At 40.6% G+C, this 20,669-nt stretch overlaps 2 protein-coding genes across 10 annotated transcripts in view; both read left to right on the top strand.

Annotated features, from left to right (window-relative positions):
- MICAL2 (microtubule associated monooxygenase, calponin and LIM domain containing 2) overlaps positions 1-16,364 on the top strand; it is a 137,096-nt gene extending 120,732 nt beyond the window's left edge. Inside the window, 5 exon segments of the mRNA XM_058161707.1 lie at positions 1,218-1,316; positions 3,540-3,633; positions 10,904-11,003; positions 12,994-13,084; positions 14,853-16,364. Of these exon segments, the coding sequence (XP_058017690.1) occupies positions 1,218-1,316; positions 3,540-3,633; positions 10,904-11,003; positions 12,994-13,057 (357 nt within the window). The 3' untranslated portion in view covers positions 13,058-13,084; positions 14,853-16,364.
- A 1,658-nt stretch (positions 16,365-18,022) lies between these two features.
- Positions 18,023-20,669, top strand: part of PARVA (parvin alpha) — a 78,604-nt gene continuing 75,957 nt past the window's right edge. For 6 of the 9 annotated variants that reach the window (XM_058160068.1, XM_058160100.1, XM_058160110.1 and 3 more), the window contains exon 1: positions 18,724-19,013. In XM_058160068.1, the coding sequence (XP_058016051.1) occupies positions 18,878-19,013 (136 nt within the window). In that variant the 5' untranslated portion in view covers positions 18,724-18,877. Of the gene's footprint in view, positions 18,158-18,228; positions 18,378-18,723; positions 19,014-20,669 lie in introns of those variants that run through there. The other 3 variants (XM_058160082.1, XM_058160075.1, XM_058160133.1) reach the window with 3 other exon arrangements.

Here is a 20,669-nt window from a genome sequence, read left to right on the forward strand (position 1 = left end):
CTGGTGGGTTTGCTTTAAATTCCAGGTTTAAATCCTCAGCACCAGAATCAAGCACTGTAACATCGGCATCTGGTCTTTTGGAACAAGTATTGGGGCTTGCTCTCATCAGAATTTGAATGATGGTATTTATTTTTCTGAGGAAATTAATCTGTTTGGCTGAGCTCTGAAAGTAGGTCTCATTCATGTCATTTGATATCCCTGTATACTCTGTCATGCACTGAAGGATGAGAACACAGTAGATTGACTCCTGCATGAAAGAGCAGTACTGGAGTAATGTTGGGTGACCATGTTTCTTCTGCAGGTGCTTGAAGATATTACTGTACTCCCATTACTATTTATGAACTTGCTGAGGATAGTTAGACATGGCTGATTATCTGGAGATGAGGAGGAGGAGGAGGAGGACAAGGAGGAGGAGGAGGAGGAGGAGGAGGGGAAACAAAATATAAAAACACTTGAAGAGTCACTTTGTTTACTAGCAAAGTACTCCTCTGCATCTGTTCCTTGATGCTACAGCAACTCAAAAGTCATTTTATCCTGGCCAAATGGGTGCTTGAGTGACCATGCAGAGCGACTGTAGCAATACCCTTTCAGTGGTTGTAGATCTTTTACAATATCAAGGAGCAGAGAGACGCTTTGAGCAAAGCCTCTTACAGAACGATCTCTATAGACCAACCATTATGACAGGATAAGTTTTACATTTTCCTTGTAAGTAGCTAGCATTGCATTTTATTGCTATTTTTATTCTTTTAGTTTGTAATCAGAACAGGCATATAACGTAATAAATAAAACATCTACATTGACATTTTTAATATTAAATCTGCCTGCATTTTGCATGAAGGCACTCTATTTTTTCTTTTCATGGTGGAGTATATGCTTTAATATTTTGCAGCACTGGTAAGTTAAGGAAGATTTGAATGTAATGCCAGATTCCCTAATGTTTACTTTGGAACCACCAGGATTATTACCTTGGTTTTATAAATGTGGTATTTTATCTTAATTGACAGAACATTACCATTTCCATTATCGACAGAAAATGTTAATGCCTAACTAAGACTGCGGTTAGGCCTTTATTGATGAGAACAAATGGCTCAGATTGTGCCCAGCAAACATAGTCAAAGGCTACTTAACATTCACATTAAAAGAAAAGTCTATGGAAATCTGTGGCTAAGTACAAAGTATTGATTTCCTTTGGTATGTGCTGTTGTTTATTTTTGCAGGTTAAAAGTAATCTTAGAAGGAACAAAAAGTTGGCAAAAGAAACAAAGCAACTGGTTAAACAAAAACAAAAGGAACTAAAAAGACTTCACAAAGCACAGGTACTTTAGTTTCTTACCCTTTGTGTAATGTATTCGACAATAAAGTATTTTGCCAATTTGGATGCATTGCCTTCTGCCATATTATTGGGAAACTGCAAAAATATTCCCCTTCATTAATGCTTAGTATGGAGCCATATGTTCTTCACTGTTCTCTTTACAAAAAAATTGATATGATTTTTATTTATCCTATCCTGAATACAGTTCCTGGTAGAGAATATGAGCCCTCTTTGTCATTTCTTCTATCTGTTCCATGTTTAGATTTATTTATTTGAGTTTTATCCTACCTTTATTATTGCTTATAAATTACTCAAGGTGGAAAACATACCTAATACTCTTTCCTCCCTCCTTGGCCATGCTACCACCCACCATGCTCATGAGTTCAGCGAAGCCTGGCACTCCACAAGAAATTCCATCACCAGACTTATTGACCTACAACCAGCCTACAAACCCCTCAGAATGCAAATCAACCACACAGCCAACCAGAGACAGCACTGACCCTCAACCAACCCATGTAACTCTTCCCCCACCCAGCAGTTCACCTCCCAATGACCCTGACCTGATGTAACCTCCCTATCACAAGACCTGTCTCAAGACTCTCACTGATGACTTACACTTACGCATCACAAGACCCTCACTTGACACAGTCACACCCTTATAAACAGAAGAACAGTGACACTGTTATCCCCTAAATTCCGCTGAAGATATCAGCTAGCCTGGTAACAAAATGTTCGGAAACCAACCCACAAGCTCAGAAAACGAAACTTCACCCACATCCTACACCCAAGCTACAGGTATTTGCCACTATTGCAAACTCCTTTGTCTTCCTATTTTCCTCACAACAATACTATGAGTTGGGCTGAGAGAGAATGGCTGGCCCAAATTCACCCAGACAGTTTTTCATGCCTAAGGTCAGGACTAGAACTCACAGTATCTTTGTTCCTAGGCTAGCACCTTAACCACTAAACCAAACTGGTATTCCAGGTTACCCAGTTCTGTACTTCTTTATGATTATCCACCTCTCCACAGGTCTCAAAATTTTATATTAATCTCCTTTATTTTGACTTTTATATATTTTCATTTTTACCTGTGTTATTTTTTTTTCTTGGACTGATGGCTTTATGTTCATCAATTCATTTTACTGACAAAATTTGTGGCCCTTAGAAGCTCTGCAGCCAGACTCTTTTTTATAAGTGTGTGCTCTTATTGTGGGTAATCTTAGTGCTTTTTCTGATAGAATAGGTTGTAGCTATTATCACAGTTGCATGACTGCTAAAGAACAGCTAGGCACTTTTCTTGGTAGTATTGTAGTTCCTGACAATATTTGATAGCAGAAACATATATACATGTTCTAGTCTGTGTTTAAATATATTTTCTTGGGCTAGAGACATAGAAAAACACCCAAAGGTATATGTTAATGAAAGACCTATGTTTAGTTCCCATATTTCCCATGTAACAGTTAGGAAAATCATCATGAGTCACTGTCTACTTCAGGGCTGTCAAACTCCCGGCCCATGGGCTGGATGCATCACACACTAGCCACGCCCACACCCAGTTTAGCGAAGGTGGAAAGGTCTTGATATGTCATGTGATGCCGTTGTGACGATGTGAGTTTGACACCGCTCGTCTCATTGAATAGAGAGCCATGAAGTCCTCAATTTACAATAGTTCATTTAGTGATTGTTCAAAGTTACAATAGGACTGAAAAAAGTGACTTATGACAACATTTTTCACACTTAAGACATGGCAGCATCCCCACAGTAATGTGATCAAAATGACTCATATGGCAACTGACTCATATTTATGACCATTACAGTGTCCAGGGTCATACGATCATCTTACCTTGATGAACGTATCTTTTCTTTTATGTACACTGAGAGCATATGCACCAAGACAAATTCCTTGTGTGTCCAATCATACTTGGCCAATAAAAATTCTATTCTATTCTATTCTATTCTATTTTGTATCCATCTGACAAGCAAATATAGGGAATATGGGGAAGCCATATTCACTTAACAACCATGTTACTATCTGAACAACTGCAATGATTCACTCAACAGCTGTAGCAAGCAAGGTCATAAAACGGGGCAAGACAAACTTAACAAATGTCTCACTTAGCAACAGAAATGTTGGGCTCAGTTGTGATTGTAAGTCAAGGGCTATCTGTATACCAAAGTAGCATCTTTCAAGATTTTATTTCTTAGATTTATTTATTCATTCGTCCAGGCTATCCAACGGTTATTGGAAGAAGTGGAAGAGCAACAGAGAGCTCTTGAGGTGTATGGTGTTCAGTTGGAGCGGGAACTACGAGGAGAATCAGGTGAGAATGGCAGAAAATTCTGTGATCTGAAGAACACGCCAGCCCTCCTGAAGCTGTTTGAGAAGTTGTAAGAAAATTCAGTTGCATTTAACTTTTTATCCTCCTAGAATCAGTGGTGGGTTACCCCCGGTTCGGTCAGGTTCAGAGATGGGTTTCAGCAGGTTCTGACCAGTTCTGGAGAACCGGTAGTGGAAATTTTGAATAGTTTGGAGAACCGGTATAAAAATTCTGACTGCCCCTGCCCCTACTTATTCTCTGCCTCCCAAGTCCCAGCTGATTGGGAGGAAACAAGGATTTTGTAGTAACCTTCCCCTGGATTGGGTGGGAATGGAGATTTTATAGTATTCTTTCCCTGGAGTAGGTTGGGAATGGAGATTTTACAGTATCCGTCCCATGCCACACCCACCAAGCCATTTCCCCCAAGCCATGCCACGCCCACCAAGCCACACCCACAGAACCGGTAGTAAAAAAATTTGAAACCCACTACTGGTCAGGTTCTTGCAAACTGGTAGTAAAACCGGGGGCAGGCCCACCTGAATGTCATCATAGACAACCTGTGCATCCCGTTGCAAACCGGTAGTGAAGCTAAGTGGAACCAGGGGTGGGTTCTACTTACCTTTACTACCGGTTGACAATGGGATCGCGTCTCTGAGTAGAAACCACCCCTGCCTAGAATAGATTGAAATAGAATAGGATACAGGAAACTTTTAGGCTTGTGAGCATTTTTGATAATGATATCTTGGTATCATATAATGATTGTTGGGGGACAACATAGCTAATCTTGAGATGTACAGGACAATGCCCAACCACCTAATACAAGTGAGCAGCCAGAGTAAGTGGCAGTTTTGTTAGTATTTGAGAGGCCACAAGAAAATACCAGCTTGTAGGGTAGATTGGGGAATTAAAAGAAAATGGCAATTCACTTCTATATTGGTGCGAAAATATCAACGCAGACATGTTCATGAAGTCATCCAGAATCAAGCTCAGTTATCAACTGCTCATACTTATTTAGTGATAAATTTAAAGCTGCCCAGAGTCACCTTATAGGTGAGATGGGCAGCATAAATATTATTAAATAAACAAACGAGCAAACTTGGGCAGTGAATCCCAATCTCAACCCCCCCCCCACTCAATGAATGCAGGAAAGCAGGTCATTATTTAAATCTACCCATTGGAAAAGGAATTTTTGCTACATCTCAGACCAGTATTATTGAAGGATCTCCTCCTTAATAGAGGAGCTCCATAGATTACTTGGTTCAGGAAGTGACTATAAATCTGTATTCTTATGGGCTATTTTAGCACATAAAATAGCCCATAAGCATATAATTACACATTTCTATTAGAAGACGCAAAATTTAAAAGAGGGTAGAATTCTAGCACTCTATACTTGTGATCAATCAATCAATTTTATTTATTGTGGTTGAAGCAGGGGTGAAATGCTCCCGGATCGGAGGGAATCGCGCGATCCGGTAGCGATGGCGGCTGCTGGTTCGGAGGACCAGTAGCAAAAATCCCTGGCCCCGCCCCCCCCCCCGCCTCTGCTGAGCCGCACCATCTGCAGAGGTTTTTTTTTTTTACTTTTAAAAGCCGGTTTTGCTTCAGCAGAAACAGGCTTTTAAAAGTAAAAAACAGCAGAACCTTACTTGTACTCTTACTTGTAGAAAACATGTTTTCTACAAGTAAAAGTAGAGATTCTAAGGCACTTACCTGATTACTGATGAACGCATGGCTCTCTTTCCAGCCCCAAAGCTCTAGTTTCACTTTCAGTCAGACAGCATCAATCGCTCAGCTAATCTATTTCCTCAGTGATTAACTGGCTGGATTTGCTGAGGAACTCTGGGATTTGAAGTCTGCAATAAAATAAAATAAAATAAAATATTTGTGCAGCTTTCTGAGATTTGGTGTGTTTCTGTAGTGTTTCACTCTAACTACACAAACACACAAAATCTCAGAAAGCTGTATGTGGCATATTGTGTGTGTGTGTGTGTGTGTGTTAGTTGTGTGTGTAAAGTGTGAAAGTTGGTTTTTGAGCTTTTTGTGGCTATGTGAAGTGTGAAGTGCAGCTGCTTTTACATTGTGTGTGAGTCAGTTGTGTTGTGTGTTGTGTGTGTGTAAAGTGTGAAAGTTGGTTTTTGGTGCCTCTTATTGTTTTTTTATACTTTGTTTATTATTTTTATTATTTATTGTTAATGGCCACGCCCACCAAGCATCTGACTACCAAGCCACGCCCACCAATTAAGCCACGCCCACAGAACCGGTAGGGGAAAATTTTAGATTTCACCCTGGGTTGAAGGCCAGTACACATTATACTTGTGTATCAAAGGTGAAGGAACTATTTTCTTTTGTATTCAATCACCTTCTTCCTCTTTCACTTTTATTACTTTCACATTTCCTCCCTTCCGAAGAAGACATCTTTCTCTTCAATGACACCAGTGGGGGGGGTTCTTTTTGGATTAGCTTGGTAATCTTATTTCTTTGGAATCCATTGGATGTTAGTGCGTTAGTGAGAGTGTGTAGTTCGGTTTTTAGGTGTTGTCAGCTAAGCATTTTGTTCTAGAGATGAGTGTCTTGGCTACAGAGTTGATCTGTGCTGGGTGGTGGTGTGAGAGTGTGTGCAGATAGCGGTTTGTGTGTGTTTTCTTCTGGTAGATGGTGTGTCCTAGGGAGCCATTGGGTTTCCTGTAGACTAAGACATATAAATATATATATGGCTGGAAGAGCAAACAGTTACTTAATTGCTCCAAAGTATGCCAAATTACTTTTCAGCCCACAGCAGGTGGTATCTTTTAAAAATTCCTGTCTTCATCATGCATTTTGTCTTGTGAGAGAGAGACTTTAGATTTGCTTTGTGCTCAGCATAAATTTCTTGCTGTGAGTTGGCCTTATTTCATGTTTCCTTCAAGAAGGCTGGTTGCTTGCTCTGAGTACCTTGTTGGAATGGAATTGTGCTGATCTTTCCAACTCGCATGCAACCTTGCAAATTACAGATCAGAGGTGCTTGATCATCTCCATTCTTCCTGATCTGGAATCTCACTTCTCCATCTGCACTAAGTCAATGGTAGCAACAGTTTCTTATAAAAGGGGCACCAAATAAGAAAACCATAGCAAATTATAGGAAGACCTCCTACAAGAGTCTTTGTCAAAAGCATTTCTATCTACTACCGTGTTTCCCTGAAAATAAGACATGTCCAGATAATAAGCCCAATTGGGCTTTTCAGCACATGCAATAATATAAGCTAGCCCGCAAAATAAGCCCCCCCACCAATTATTTACATGCATGCACAGCCGGTCCTGCCATTTCCTCTGGTTGCTTGCTGCACAACCAAAATGAGTTGAGGAGGCGAGGCTGGAGGGGGGGAAGGGGGGGACATATCCTCCCCTCTCTGGTCTTCGCACTGGCTGAGCGGCCCAACACGTCCCATCCTATCCCAATGGCAACAGCAGTCTGGCTGCTTCCCTTCCCCGCCATCTCTTTATCGAGAGGGGTGGTGGGGCGGGGGAGAAGCAAGACGTGTGGAGCTCCCCTTGCTGTCCCCCCCAGGCATGACAGGGCTCCTGCTCCTCGCTTAGCCACCCTCCCCCTTTAGGGATGTAATTTGGGGGTAGCAGGTGGGGCGGGGGAGAAGCGGGATGCACGTCTTACCTGTCCAGCACCTTCACGTTCCTTGCTGCTGTGTCCAGAGAAACACGTAAAAGAAAACTTCTCGCGAGTTAGATTGAACCCCAAAAATAATAAGACCCCCTGATAATAAGGCCAAACCCTTATTTTTTGGGGGGGGGGTCAAAAGAAAATAAGACCCTGTCTTATTTTTGGGGAAACACGGCATAACAAAAAGCAAACCAAGGCTTCTCATTTGGATGACACCAGGGGTGAAATGCTCCCGGTTCAGACCAGGTCACCTGATCTGGTAGCGATGGCGGTGGGTGGTTCGGAGAACTGGTAGCAAAAATCTCCCCCCCACCCATGCCCAGATGAGCCGTGCGATCATCAGGGATTTTTTTTTTTTACTTTTAAAAACATTTTTCTTTAGCCGAAAAAATGTTTTTAAAAGTTAAAAAAAAGTTTAAAAAGCTTAGCTGAGATCGTCAGAGCCTTTTAAAAGCAATTTTTCAGCCGAAGAGGTTGTAGAAAAAATGCTTTTAAAAGTAAGAAAAAAAGTTGGCTACACCCACCCAGTCACATTACCCCCCAAGCGACGCCCACAGAACTGGTAGTAACAAATTTTACATTTCACCACTGGATGGCACCAATGGGTTAAGCTGCCCCAAAGTCTTAAGAACTGAATATTTGTGGCATTCAAAAATGTACAGACTTGTTGTTAGGCCTGCTAAGTTGTTATGCCATTATTTACTTGGCATGGCTTGGGAGATGGAAGATTTCTGCTCCATTCCCTGTCATTAGTAATTTAAGTCCTTTAATTAGGGTCAGTTTTTTCTATTCTCTATTGATAGATCGACAGAAGCTGGTGTTCTAAAAGAGGGACTGATTATTTCTCATTTGTCAACCTTACACATAGATTTGGCAAACAACCTTAGAAAATTATTAATTTGGGACCGTTGCTTATAACCATGTTTATGTTGTTAATGTATGGTTACAACTCTTACAGTTCCATTCATTCAGCCTTTAGAAATATGGTACTTTATTGCTTAATAAATAACCAGGTCTTATTAGATTAAGCTGTATTTAGGCAGGGCTGTGCTTATGGAGTTCAAGTGATTTAATAGGTGTTATTATGGTAATTAGAAAATCATCACAGTTAAGCAATATTATTGAGCTGCAAAGGTTCTTAATAACCAAATTTAGAGACAGGCCTGCAAACAGTAGTCTTCCATGACATTAATGCAACTCCCCTCTAATAATTGTGTGAGAGTGAAATGAAAGGCTCTTTTGTTAGGGGGAATTACTCATTAGCTACTGGACTGAATAAGAGAGTATGGAGGGTGAAATAAAGTGCTCTAAAGGCACTGAGTAAAATGTGTCTAAGAGGATCACAAGTGGAGCAACAACCACATATGCATTAGAAAAACCTCAAATAATCTTAGCCTTATGAATACCATTCATTATTACTGGGGCACAGATCAGGTTAATTGTGATCAATCTGTTCTTCTTTTTCTTTTAAACTTCTTCTGAAGCAGCCTCTCCTTTAGGCACCGATTTTAATTCTGTGCAGCTTAATTTTAGTACAGTTAGAACATCTTTTCTATATACCGTAGGTTCATATTCCATCACTTGCAGTGGGATATCAAAAGAGAAATCCTGGTTGTTTTGCTTTATTGTTCTATCCATCTCCACTTTGTGTGAGAGCTACTGAAAGCATAGATTTCTAATGTGATATATCAGTATAAAGTTGCATTTTGGCTGTACTATAAACCAGGGGTGAAATCTAAAAAATTTCCCTACCGGTTTTCTGGGCGTGGCTTAATTGGTGGGCATGGCTTGGTGGTCAGGTGACTGAATGGGCATGACCAATAATAATAAATAATAAAAATAATAAAGTATACAAAATTTTGGAGCGCATTGGTCTACCTTCTTTAAAAATAGAGGCACCGGTCTACCAATTGCCTTTTTTTGGGAGGCACTGGTCTGCCTATCTTAAAAATAGAGGCACCAGTCTACTAGCTGCCTACAGCACTGATCAGCTGTAGTGTGGCCCTTTGAAGCGCTGCGGCAGTCATTTAAGGCTGTTTGCAGCTATATCACCACCGAGAGCTTCAGGGACAAAGAAGAGGAACAGCGAAGCGTGGGCAGTGGAGAGGGCAGGGATTTTTGCTACCGGTTCTCCGAACTACCCGCCCCCCATCGCTACCGGATCGGGTGATCTGGTCCAAACCGGGAGCATTTCACCCTTGCTATAAACCACACATTGGAAGTGTCCCAGACTGAGGTGGGACCATGCGACAAACCCTTGCGCATTTACAAAAATGCAGGGGCTGGTTGTGTAAACAACTAAGCGTGTATAACATGTTCCAGAGATAATCTTCGAAATACAGATGGTGGAAGCAAACCATAGGATATCCTCTGCCTTCAAGCTATACTTGAGAATTTCTCAAAAATCTGGTTTGAAAAGTCTTGGAAGCTATTTGGAGAAAAAGCTTTTTAAATAAGTGAGAGTACGGGTCTATATGCTGTATATCCTTGCTGCAGCAGTGGGATTCAAATAATTTAACAACCGGTTCTCTGCCCTAATGATTTCTTCCAAAAACCAGTTCACCAAACTGCTCAGAAAGTTAACAACCGGTTCTCCCGAAGTGGTGCAAACTGGCTGAATCCCTCCACTGCCTTGCTGGACATGAATACACAATATTATTCTCTACTTGTCTCTGCCTTACAGCCCTTCCCGTCCACCCCTTTGCTTCACTTCAAAAGTAGCAGGTTTTGCCTTTTCAGCAAAAGGTATGCCAGCTGGTCAGTCTGTGGCAAGTTATTTCTCCTGCCACACCTAGCAGGAGAAATAATAATAATAAAATGGGAAATAGCGGCAGTGAAGAACAGTGGTGCCCGTTGTCTAATTTCTTAACGTGGTCATTTTGTACAATTGGAGAACAGGGAGCAAGAAGGCCTGTTTCTCCCATACTTGTCTTCTGCTTTTCTTACCATTGGTGGCTGGAGAAGTGAAGGGAAAGGAGGAGGAGACCGGGTCCTTTGATGTCAGTTCTCCAACCCCATAGAGACATGGAAGAAGATATTCTTCACTAGGGCTCTCAAGTCACCTTCTTTTCCAGTGCAGACAAGACCTCTATTCTGCTTCATTCCTGGAAATGTGATCAGCCCCTTGTAGGTCAGCATTCTTTTCTGCTGGCTCCCATGCTGGATAACAGCACTTGGATGCTGCTGTGTGAAACAATCCTTTGGGGTCAAAACTGGAATTTATCTTTTTAATAATATGTCTTCTAGCCTTCATGTCTATGGAGATTCTCAATCATCCAGGTCATGGTTGTCCCAAAGATGCCTTTTTTTTCCTTCAAGAGGCAACTGGACTTTTTGGCTTTTCTTTGAAGATGTTTCGCTTCTCATCCAAGAAACTTCTTCAGCTAAAGCTTTGAAGAAACATCTTCAAAGAAAAACCAGAAAGTCCAGTTGAAAAAAAAAAAAAGCACCTTTGGGACTACTAGCCTTCAGTTCAGCAGCTGTAATATTTTAAAATGCTTAGAAAATGCAGAGTATTTTGGAAAAAGACATTTTAATCGGCACTACTTCTCTATACTTGATGCAGTTTTTGGGATGGGGGCAAAAACTAATTCTGGCATTTTTTAAAAAATTCTTAAACAGAGTCAAGGATGCAAGATGAATCTGAATTATTACATGAATGGTTCGAACTAGTACTGGAAAAGAACAGATTAATGCGCTATGAAGCTGAACTCTTGACCATGTAAGTCTGAATTGGCAGTTTGCATCAATGGTGAGAATATATGTACTGTATGTATGTATTTATGGATGCCAGAAGGTTTTCTCTTTCCAGCATACATATGTCCCTTACTGAGCTAAACTGCTGTATTACCCCTTGCATATGTATTTTTATTTTAGTCTGATCAATCAATCAATCAATTTGGTCTTGGTCAATCTTTTTTATACTATCCTTAGTGAAAGGCTTTGATGGAATATTTTCTAATGATACTTTTTTTTTTTAAAGTTCTGGTCCCCCTAACAGTTTTATTTAAATAAGGTTGTAAAAATAAAAAAGTAGTGAATAGAACTTGGAAATCTATGACCTCCATCAAAAAGTAAAAAAAAAAAAAGCATCAGTCATACATTAAGACCAAAAGTGAACAAGAGATACCATAGTGGTTAATACAGAGCATCTGATTATGAGTATTCAGAAGATAGTTGGTACTTCAAAGTACAACAGCACTAGAATATAATGAACTAGTGTGAGTGAACTGTTGATGGTTTGTGTAAATATTTAAACTGCTCTGATTTTGTAGAAGCAATAGAATCTTTTCAAGTCCCCATTAGCTGCTTTCACAAAAAATGTTTACAAAAGATAGACACCCCCCCCAAAAAAAAACCACAACCTAAATAAATAGTTTGTCTTAAACATATTGGGTTAGTTGTTCAACAATGGCATAACACTGTCCCTTGGCACAGGAGCAAGTTCATGCAAATAAAATAATGTAGCTTATTATAATAATGTTTCTTATAATATAATATCTAAGGATACTTTCATACTTTCATGCTGATTTGAAATCTTTACAAGGAAGATAGGAAGGAAGGAAGGAAGGAAGGAAGGAAGGAAGGAAGGAAGGAAGGAAGGAAGGAAGGAAGGAAGGAAGGAAGGCCTTTTATACTTTTAACCTTTGAAGTGAGATAAGACAATCATAGTCAATCCTAATCTTAAACCATTTGTTCATTTTATTGCTGTAATATATTCATTCATGAGCTGTACATTTGTACAAAACTGTACAAAGCTGTATATTTCCTGTTTTGTTTCCTGATATTGTTTTCATATCCCATTTCTTATTCTATTTATTGCATTTATAAGACTATTCAGCCCTAATAATGTGGGTGGCACACAACAAATTTGTGAACAATGATCCAAAAAAAAGAATAACCTACATCATTAAAACACTCCAATATATAAAATAGTGAACCAAACTTGATAATTAAACAACTAAAAGACTTCACATATCTGGACCCCAATATCTGGCTAAAAAGCTAGATTTCAGTGGCTTTTCTCAAGGCAAGGAGAATAAGGGCTGTCATATACAGATAGTTCTTAACTTATGGCCACAACTGGGATGAGAATTTTCACTGATAAGCAAGGGACTTGTGCCTGATTTTACAACCTGTTTCCCACAGTTGTTAAGCAAGTTACCGCATCCCTAAGTGAATCATGTGGCTATTAAGCAAATATGGCTTCCCTGGCTGATCTTGCTCCTCAGAAGCTGGCTGGGAAGGTTGAAAATGGCAATCACATGACCCTAGAATGCTGGTGACCAAGTGGCTGAATTTTGATCACATGACCATAGATATGTTGAAGAGGTCATAGGTGCAAGGTCCAATTGTAAGCAACTTTTTCAGTGCCATTGTAACTTTGGTTATAAATTGAGGATTACCTGTATCAGAGAGAAGAATCACTCCAGGGGACATTATACCACACCTCAGCCTATTTTTTGGAAAAAAAAATTGTGTGTGACTTCTATGCTCACCAAGAAAAGCATATTTCATCTCATGGGAGGCACGGTTTTCAAAACTGGCCAAATTAATAGGTGTATAGATCAAAAATGATAGAAATGGAAATAAACTTGAACATCTTTTATTGCATTGCTGGGAAAAAAATAAGGATCTTGATCAATTTTGTGTAGAATGATAGGAATTATTAAGGGATCAGTCCTCATAGTGGGATTTTGTTCTTGTTCCAGAGCCAAAGATATAGAACTAGAAGATCATCAGACTGACTGGAGAAGGACCGAGATAGAAAACTAACTATTGATGATAAAGTAGATGTTTAAGGTATTGGTATAAGGTTTATTTTGCATACAAAATCAATATATGTCACCTGAAAATGGGTACAATTAGTGCTCATTTTACGAACACATTGAGACTGGTAACTCTATCACCAAGCAACTCAGTTGTAAGCAACACAGTTGTAAGGGGGGAAAATCACTCCTTACTTACAACAGTAGTTTTTCATTTCCAGGTGAGGTTGTTAAGTAAATCACCATGGGTCATTTAGTGCAACATTGCATGACCATGATTTGTGACTTCCTGCCAGCTTCCCCATTGACTTTACTTGTCAGAAGCTGGCTATGAAAGTCTCAGTACACAATTGTATGACTGTGGGATGCCAAGCACTTGAATTGTGATTGTGTGACCATGGGGATGCTATGATGGCCACAGTTTTGAGGACTGGTTACAAGTTTCCTTGTTCAGTGCTGTCATAACTCTGAATAGTCACTTAATGAATGGTCAGTAAGTGAGTACTACCTGTACATTGCTACAAGCAAACTTGTATGACTGTTGGTAATATTGAATTTGCCAAAGTAGATCTGTTTTAATTTCTTTACATAGTAGGAATGGATTATTTTGACATTGTAAGTTGCCGAGAATCACCCTCTGGTAAGATGGATGGCAAACACACTTAATAAAATAAAATATTATTTATTGTTTCTTATGTGTGAAGAACGAAAGGCTGATGGATGAATGTAGTAATATGAAAATGAGAAATCAGTATGAACAAAGTTGAGATGTTTTGTAATAAATCAAGTGAATGAGAAATCAAATCAGAAAAGGAATATATGGAGAAAGAGTAACTGGGTTGAAAGGAAGGGGAAAATAAAGAAACTCAATCTTCACAAAGAGCTGAATGGAACTGATGACAAACATGAAAAATAGAGAAATTAGAGGTTTTAAATACAAAAGGTAATGCATGATCTGATGAAAGCATGTGTTTGAAGGTATGGAGAAGGATAAGAAATGGTGTCTGTGTAAACCAGATTTAGTTAGATTTTCATTTTACTTTCTGATTTTCATTGGCTTTACTCTCTACTTCTTGCTCTTTGCATAGCATTGCTTACTCCATGAGGAAGTAGTGTGAGAGGTACTGAATGTATATTTAAACAACAGAGTCAAAAGTTTTTAGAGCATACATATGTGCTAAAAATTCAATCAACTTCTGAGTCATCAGTTTTAAAGAAAATTTAAAAGCAATTCAGGTATTTGGATATCTACTGGAAAAATGATCCTTTTCCCCACAAATTCAGCATTTAATTACACCTCAGACAGGTGATATTTATAAGATAGGATAGGATAGGATAGGGAAAAGATGGTTCAAAATGGCTCTCATCAAATAATTCTTACATAGAGTTTTATTTAGCATTCATATCTGATTACAGGCAAAGGATGGATTCAGAAATGTTCCTGTTGGTACTATGAACTGACTGTTGAATGAAAGTCTGTGCCAATGTATGAATGGCAGCTTCTTGTATATTAATCATTTAGCAAGTTTGTCTATAAATCCCTGCTTGAACAGCTTCCCTGATGGGGTATAAAAGTCAACATATACAGCAATACAGGTGGGCAACCTGTTCACAAATGTTTGGTGGGCATTTTATACATTCCATGTCTGATGGTATTCATGGACATCACTGCATAAATAGACAAAACTGGTCCTGATTCTGATTTCCCCACTTTTGTTAGACCAATACTAAATATAATAAATCCAGAATGCTATTTAATGCAATAGAAAAATGATATTAACTTTTAATTTTTGTATTTGTAGCAGGGCCTAATTGATGAATAAGGAACATGAGAAAAGAAAAGAAGAACGCTAACAGTATTTTCTGGAACAAACAGGAAGTTTCAATAAGCCAAAGAACTATATTGTATAAGTTTATAGTGCTTGACAAATATAAACACGGAAGGATGTATACAGTTCCTAATGGTGAGAATACTAAACCACTGGAATAGCTTACCTTTGTGGGTGCCCCATCACTGGAAGCTTTCAAGAAGAGATTGGACATCCATTTGTCTGAAATGGTATAGGCTCTTCTGCTCGAGCAGCGGGTTGGACTAGTAACCTCCAAGATTACTTCCAACTGTTATTCTATGTTATAAAGTTCTCAGAAAATAATTGTCCTTCCAGCATAATACATTGTAATGTATGATCACAATGTATGCTGTCCAGAGTCACTTGTGGAAATGGGGGTGGGAGGTGGGGCTTATAGAAATCAAATAAATAAGGATCAAAATCTTATTGCACAGTACAACTATAAGGGAAAGGAATAATGTTCCAATTGGTAATATAAAAATAGCACTGGCCTTTGTGGAAAAAGAATGACTGGGCCTTATCTAATACAGTTCCACTGAGGAAGCAATAGTAGAATGGTTTTTGTGTTCTACTTCCTGGATTTTTAATTCTAAGAATACTTGATAGTTACAAATTGCAATACTGTTTTAGTTTTCCTTAAAAGTTTCTCATTTCGATCCATGTTTCTCATTTGTAAACTTACCTTGTTGATGGATGATCAACAAGGTCTTTCAGTGATTGAAATATGTACCACTACATACCACTTATAGGGACGTGGTGGTTTAGTGGGTAAGACGCTGAGCTTGTCGATAGAAAGGTCGGCAGTTCAGCGGTTTGAATCCCTAGTGCCGCGTAACAGGGTGAGCTCCTGTTACTTGTCCCAGCTTCTGTCAACCTAGCAGTTCGAAAGCACATTAAAAATGCAAATAGAAAAATAGGGACCACCTTTGGTGGGAAGGTAACAGAGTTCCATGGGCTTTGGCATTGAGTCATGCAGGCCACATGACCACGGAGACGTCTTCTGACAGCGCTGGCTCTTTGGCTTTGAAACGGAGATGAAAACGCCCCCTAGAGTCGGGAACGACTAGCACATATATGCGAGGGGAACCTTTACCTTTACCTTTAAATACCACTTAACATTTTATATGAATTCTTGAGGTGGAGGATGGTATCCTTGTGATTGCAATTCCATTGTAACTATGAACAGTTACAATTAATTAGAAATTATACTGTATATGTATATTGTAAATAAAGAACAATAATGGAATCAGTGTGCTGTTAAGCAAATGCAATTTATAAGGTGTTTGCAAACTAAAAGTCACTATACATATTAAACTTCAAGACTATGGTAGATATTTGTACTTTGTACATTGTAATTTAATATATAAGTGTTTATTCTGAACAAGATGTAAAGAGATTAAGTGGGCTATTTATACTGAAACAAATAATAAAAAAGATATTGGTTTACTCTAAATGTTATTTTTGTAGTTTGTTTTTTAAAACTTGCTTGATACATGTAGGACAACAGAATCATTGTTTCGGAACATCTTTGTTGACTATGCCAAATGGAAATATTTTTTTAAAAACTTGTTTATGTAAAATATGTATAAAAGGCACTGTTGCTTCTGCTTAAGAATATCAAGTACAGTATAAAACTTTTACGTGCAAAAATCTATGATTCCAGACTGGTGGGAAAGAAATTAACCAAATTCTGATACAAACAGCATATACTGTAACTTGATGTAAATGCAACCAAGGCCGTGTTTAGCAGATTAGGGTTTTGTTGACTATGTACAGTAAACCACAAAGTTCCTAGCATCAATTATCTTTGACGGCAATAATTTCTTTTTGACCCTGTAATCCCTTAATTTGGTGTAGAGTTGGTGGGGACGGACTGGATGGAGCTGAATGTTTACTGGCCGGATTCCCTTCCTGATGTCACACAGAGTTCACAGTCAATATTTTTTTCTTTGGGCCCTATGAGAAAACCATCTGCTGCTACCTAGGATTGAACTCTCAACCTTCCAAGTGGGAGGCAGGTGTTTTCACCACTAGGACACCACACCATTCTCAATCAGTAAAGTCTAAAAATAGTGATTTTAGTTGCAATTATTTAATATTTATCCTTAGTTACTTAGTTTCAGTAACTTTGGATGCAATTGATTGCCTTTCACCGTGTGGTCTGCAAGGAAGAGTTTGCTATAAAGATTTGCTTTTGGATATCTAAAATGAACCCTAACTAAAAGGCACTCATGGTCACAGTTGTTCCCTGAGCAGGAGCTCATGAGTCCAATCCAGTTCAGGAGGCACCATGAGTTAGATACAGCTGGGAAAGTGTCGTTCCTTCAGGTAACCCATGATGAGCAGCATGTTATTGAAACCAAAGTGATTTGATCTTGCTAGATCTTGCTAGATTCAAGCCTAAACCCTGATTCTTCTCATTCAGATCTTCAGATACCAGGAAAGGACCTCTATGGTACTTCTTCAGCCAGAGGCTGAAAAGCTGGGCTGTAATATCAACATATCAATGATATCTAACCACATTTATTACCTTTTCCAATGGTCTCATGTCAATGTTAAATAAAATTCAACATTTTATTGGGCTGATTGCTCCCACCTACCAACCTCTCAGAAATGGCCCAGTTGCCTAATACCAGCTGGCAGCAAAGACAGACTTGTGCCACGGGAAGCAGATCCTCCTAACAAGCAGAAAAAGTAACTCCCACTTTTATTCAACTTTGCTTTCCGTTACTTCCTCGCTAGCTTGCTTAGCCTTCAAAATCAAAGAAGCTGCAATACGAAAACTTTTTGCAGTCCCCTTTCAACACCTCCTCTAACCTTACATTTGAATTCTTAACTCGGCTGCATGCAATCCTCAAGATCCGGCGTCGGCACATCTGTATCCTCGCCCAATTCAGCCCCCCTCACCGGGGAGGAGAATAAAAATGAGCCGTGGAGTGGAAAGAGACGATGTACTTCGGGGGTCGCCAACCTTGGTCCCTTTAAGACTTGTGGACTTCAACTCCCAGAGTTCCTCAGCCAGCCAAGCTGGCTGAGGAACTCTGGGAGTTGAAGTCCACAAGTCTTAAAGTCGTCAAGGTTGGAGACCCCTGATATAGTTGATCGAGTGGAACAAAGACTTAGTTTTGATATCGATAAAAGAGTACACAGACTCGGTGTGTGTAACTAAAACTGGGCTAGGAAATGACGTCGCGGGAAATGTTTTCCGGGAGCACAGACTACGCTACTTTTTGAAACTGTCCCGGCCAATGATGCAGGTATGGTGAATAAATCAGCCCAGGGCTGAAGCTTGCTAAGTTGCGCGGTCGCCTCCTGCAAGTGCAACTAAAGGCGCGAGTTTACTTTATTCAAAGAACGGAAACACGCAGGATCTTTCCCCAAAGTGCCCCTTGGCAAGTGAAACGAACCGCTAGCTTAGACGTTAAGAGTTGAAAACTAGATTCGACTCCACCGACTTCCCTGTCAAGCGACCGTAAGGTAGTAGGATCGGGTGGCAGACTTTACGAACTAAGCAGGCGGTGGACCGCCGGGACCTTTTCCTTGTTATATTTGCCCGGGAGGATCCAGGGCCGCAGCATCTTTTAAGTCAACCTGCGGGTCCGACGAAGATGCAGGGGCAGAGCCAAAGCCGCGAACGCTCGCCGTCTCTGGGCGTTGCGGACGGAGGAAGGGGAGCGGGAAACGAGCAGCGGCGGCTGTCCAACGGAGCCGACCGGGCTCTGCGCGTGGGTTGCCAGAGGGAGGGGAAAAAAACCAAAAACTCCTTCTCTGGGTGTGCGCGGGAGGGAGGGAAGGAGGACCGACCGAGGGAGGGAGGGAGGGAGGGAAGGAGCAGACCCAGAGCAGCCTCAGATGCTTGGAATAATTCCGTTTCCGTTGGGAATAGGGACGAGCCCGCTGGTGACTGAGCCGAGCGAAGCCTCTCCGCTTTCGTTTCCCCCACCAGGCTCGGGCGCCGTTTGGTAGGAGCCACCGCCATGGCAACCTCTCCTCAGAAATCGCCTTCTTCGCCCAAGTCTCCGACCCCCAAGTCGCCCCCTTCCCGGAAGAAAGACGACTCCTTCCTCGGAAAGCTCGGAGGCACCCTGGCCAGGAGGAAAAAAGCCAAAGAAGGTAACCGAAGCTCCGCAAGCGCGCGCGCGCGGTGCCTTTAATGGGGCGAGGGGAGGGGCGAGAGAGAGAGAGAGAGAAAAATAAGGGGGGGGGAAGAGGAGGCAAAGGTGGCCCGCGCTGCCTTCCAACCCGGACCCCGCGGGGGTTGTTGAAGGCGCCTTGGCTGGGCTGGGTGCGCCGCTGTGGCGCGTCATGCTGAAAAAATGTTGTCCCCTGAAGCGCTGCTGGGGAGTTGATGATGAGCTCTTCCGGCAACTCCTTTTGCTTTCTTGCATCGAGAAGTTGGCCGTCCGTAACGTGCAAAGTTCTCCTCTGGCATAAAGCCCTGAGAGTGGCGGCCAGGTTTCCATTGGCTGGCTGGCCGGCCGGCTGGCTGGCTTGGCTGTCTGGCAGGCAATGTTCCGCTTGGCTCATTGTTTTCGCCCGCCTGGGAACTCGCGGGCCTTATAATGGAAAGGGCCTGAGAGAGACGTCACCGTCCGCTGCCTACCGGAAAGGGCTTAACTTCTCGCAATGGGAACGCGCGGGGCTCGAAAGCGCGTGTGGCCGGTTGCCGGGGGTGGGTAGGTTGGCAGCGGCGCGCCTCTCCGCCGCCCCGCAGCCAGCTCGCCTTTGCCAAGTCAAAAGGCTTTTTGTCTTTTCTACTCGTGGTTTTTTATTTCTTTGGGTTGGCAAAACTCCAGTCAGAAGAAGCTGATGGAAGAGGAGAAGGGGTTTTGGGGCAAGGCATCATCTGAGTCAAACTTGTTATGGGTGGGGAAAGAACCTTTATTGAGAATGCCCCATAACTTGAGAAGTGGAGGAAAAGGGGAGAATTTGCATCAGGATCTGTGTTTAAAATTAAAACTCTCAATTCAGGTTTCTAGCTTTGCAAGAGATACAGTCCAATTAGCAAACTACATAGGTTTTGAATATGGGTTATTGAATAAACTACAGTTAACATTATGAAGAAAATAAACCATGATGTACAAGCCACAGTGTCTGGATTTGTAGAGCATGCGGTGACTTGTTGGGCCTTAAACCATAGTATGTTCAAAGTTATCTTAGTGAATTGCTTCTACAAAGTTTTGTGATGCTCAGGTATTTGATCTGTGCCTTCAGATCAGTCCATAGAATTGTCACAGTCCTCATCAATATCTGTACTGTATTAACATTTACTAACTACAAATAATAAGTGTAGAAAAGAATACACACGCACATAGAACAAGAAACAAGAAAAAATAAAGCCAAGAAAGAAAAGAAAGTATAAAGAAGTTACTTTCCCCTGTGTCACAATAAGTATAAACAATTTTAACAACTTACGACTCTTGTAAAATAAGACAATCTCTTCATCCCATATCACATCTCTTATCTAAAGACAGATCCTTAAACCTCATTATTCAATCTTGGTCAGCAAAGCCCATTAAAGATTGCCAGAAATAACATCTTTTTAAATCTTGATAAAAAAAAACAACCTTAAATTCTTTCTCTTTATTTTTAACTATCTTGATTTTTATTTTCTTCAAATAATGTCCTGGAACGTGGTGCCTTTTATTCCCCCTCACCAAGTCTTTCACCAAAACTTTTAACATGTCTTCTTTGTAAATACAATAGAGGAAAATGATCTAAGTCACTCTTATTATTTATAACTTAATCACTTATTACTTATCTATTATC

This window comes from Ahaetulla prasina, chromosome 1, assembly GCF_028640845.1.
Source record: "Ahaetulla prasina isolate Xishuangbanna chromosome 1, ASM2864084v1, whole genome shotgun sequence".
NCBI classification, from domain to species: domain Eukaryota; kingdom Metazoa; phylum Chordata; class Lepidosauria; order Squamata; family Colubridae; genus Ahaetulla; species Ahaetulla prasina.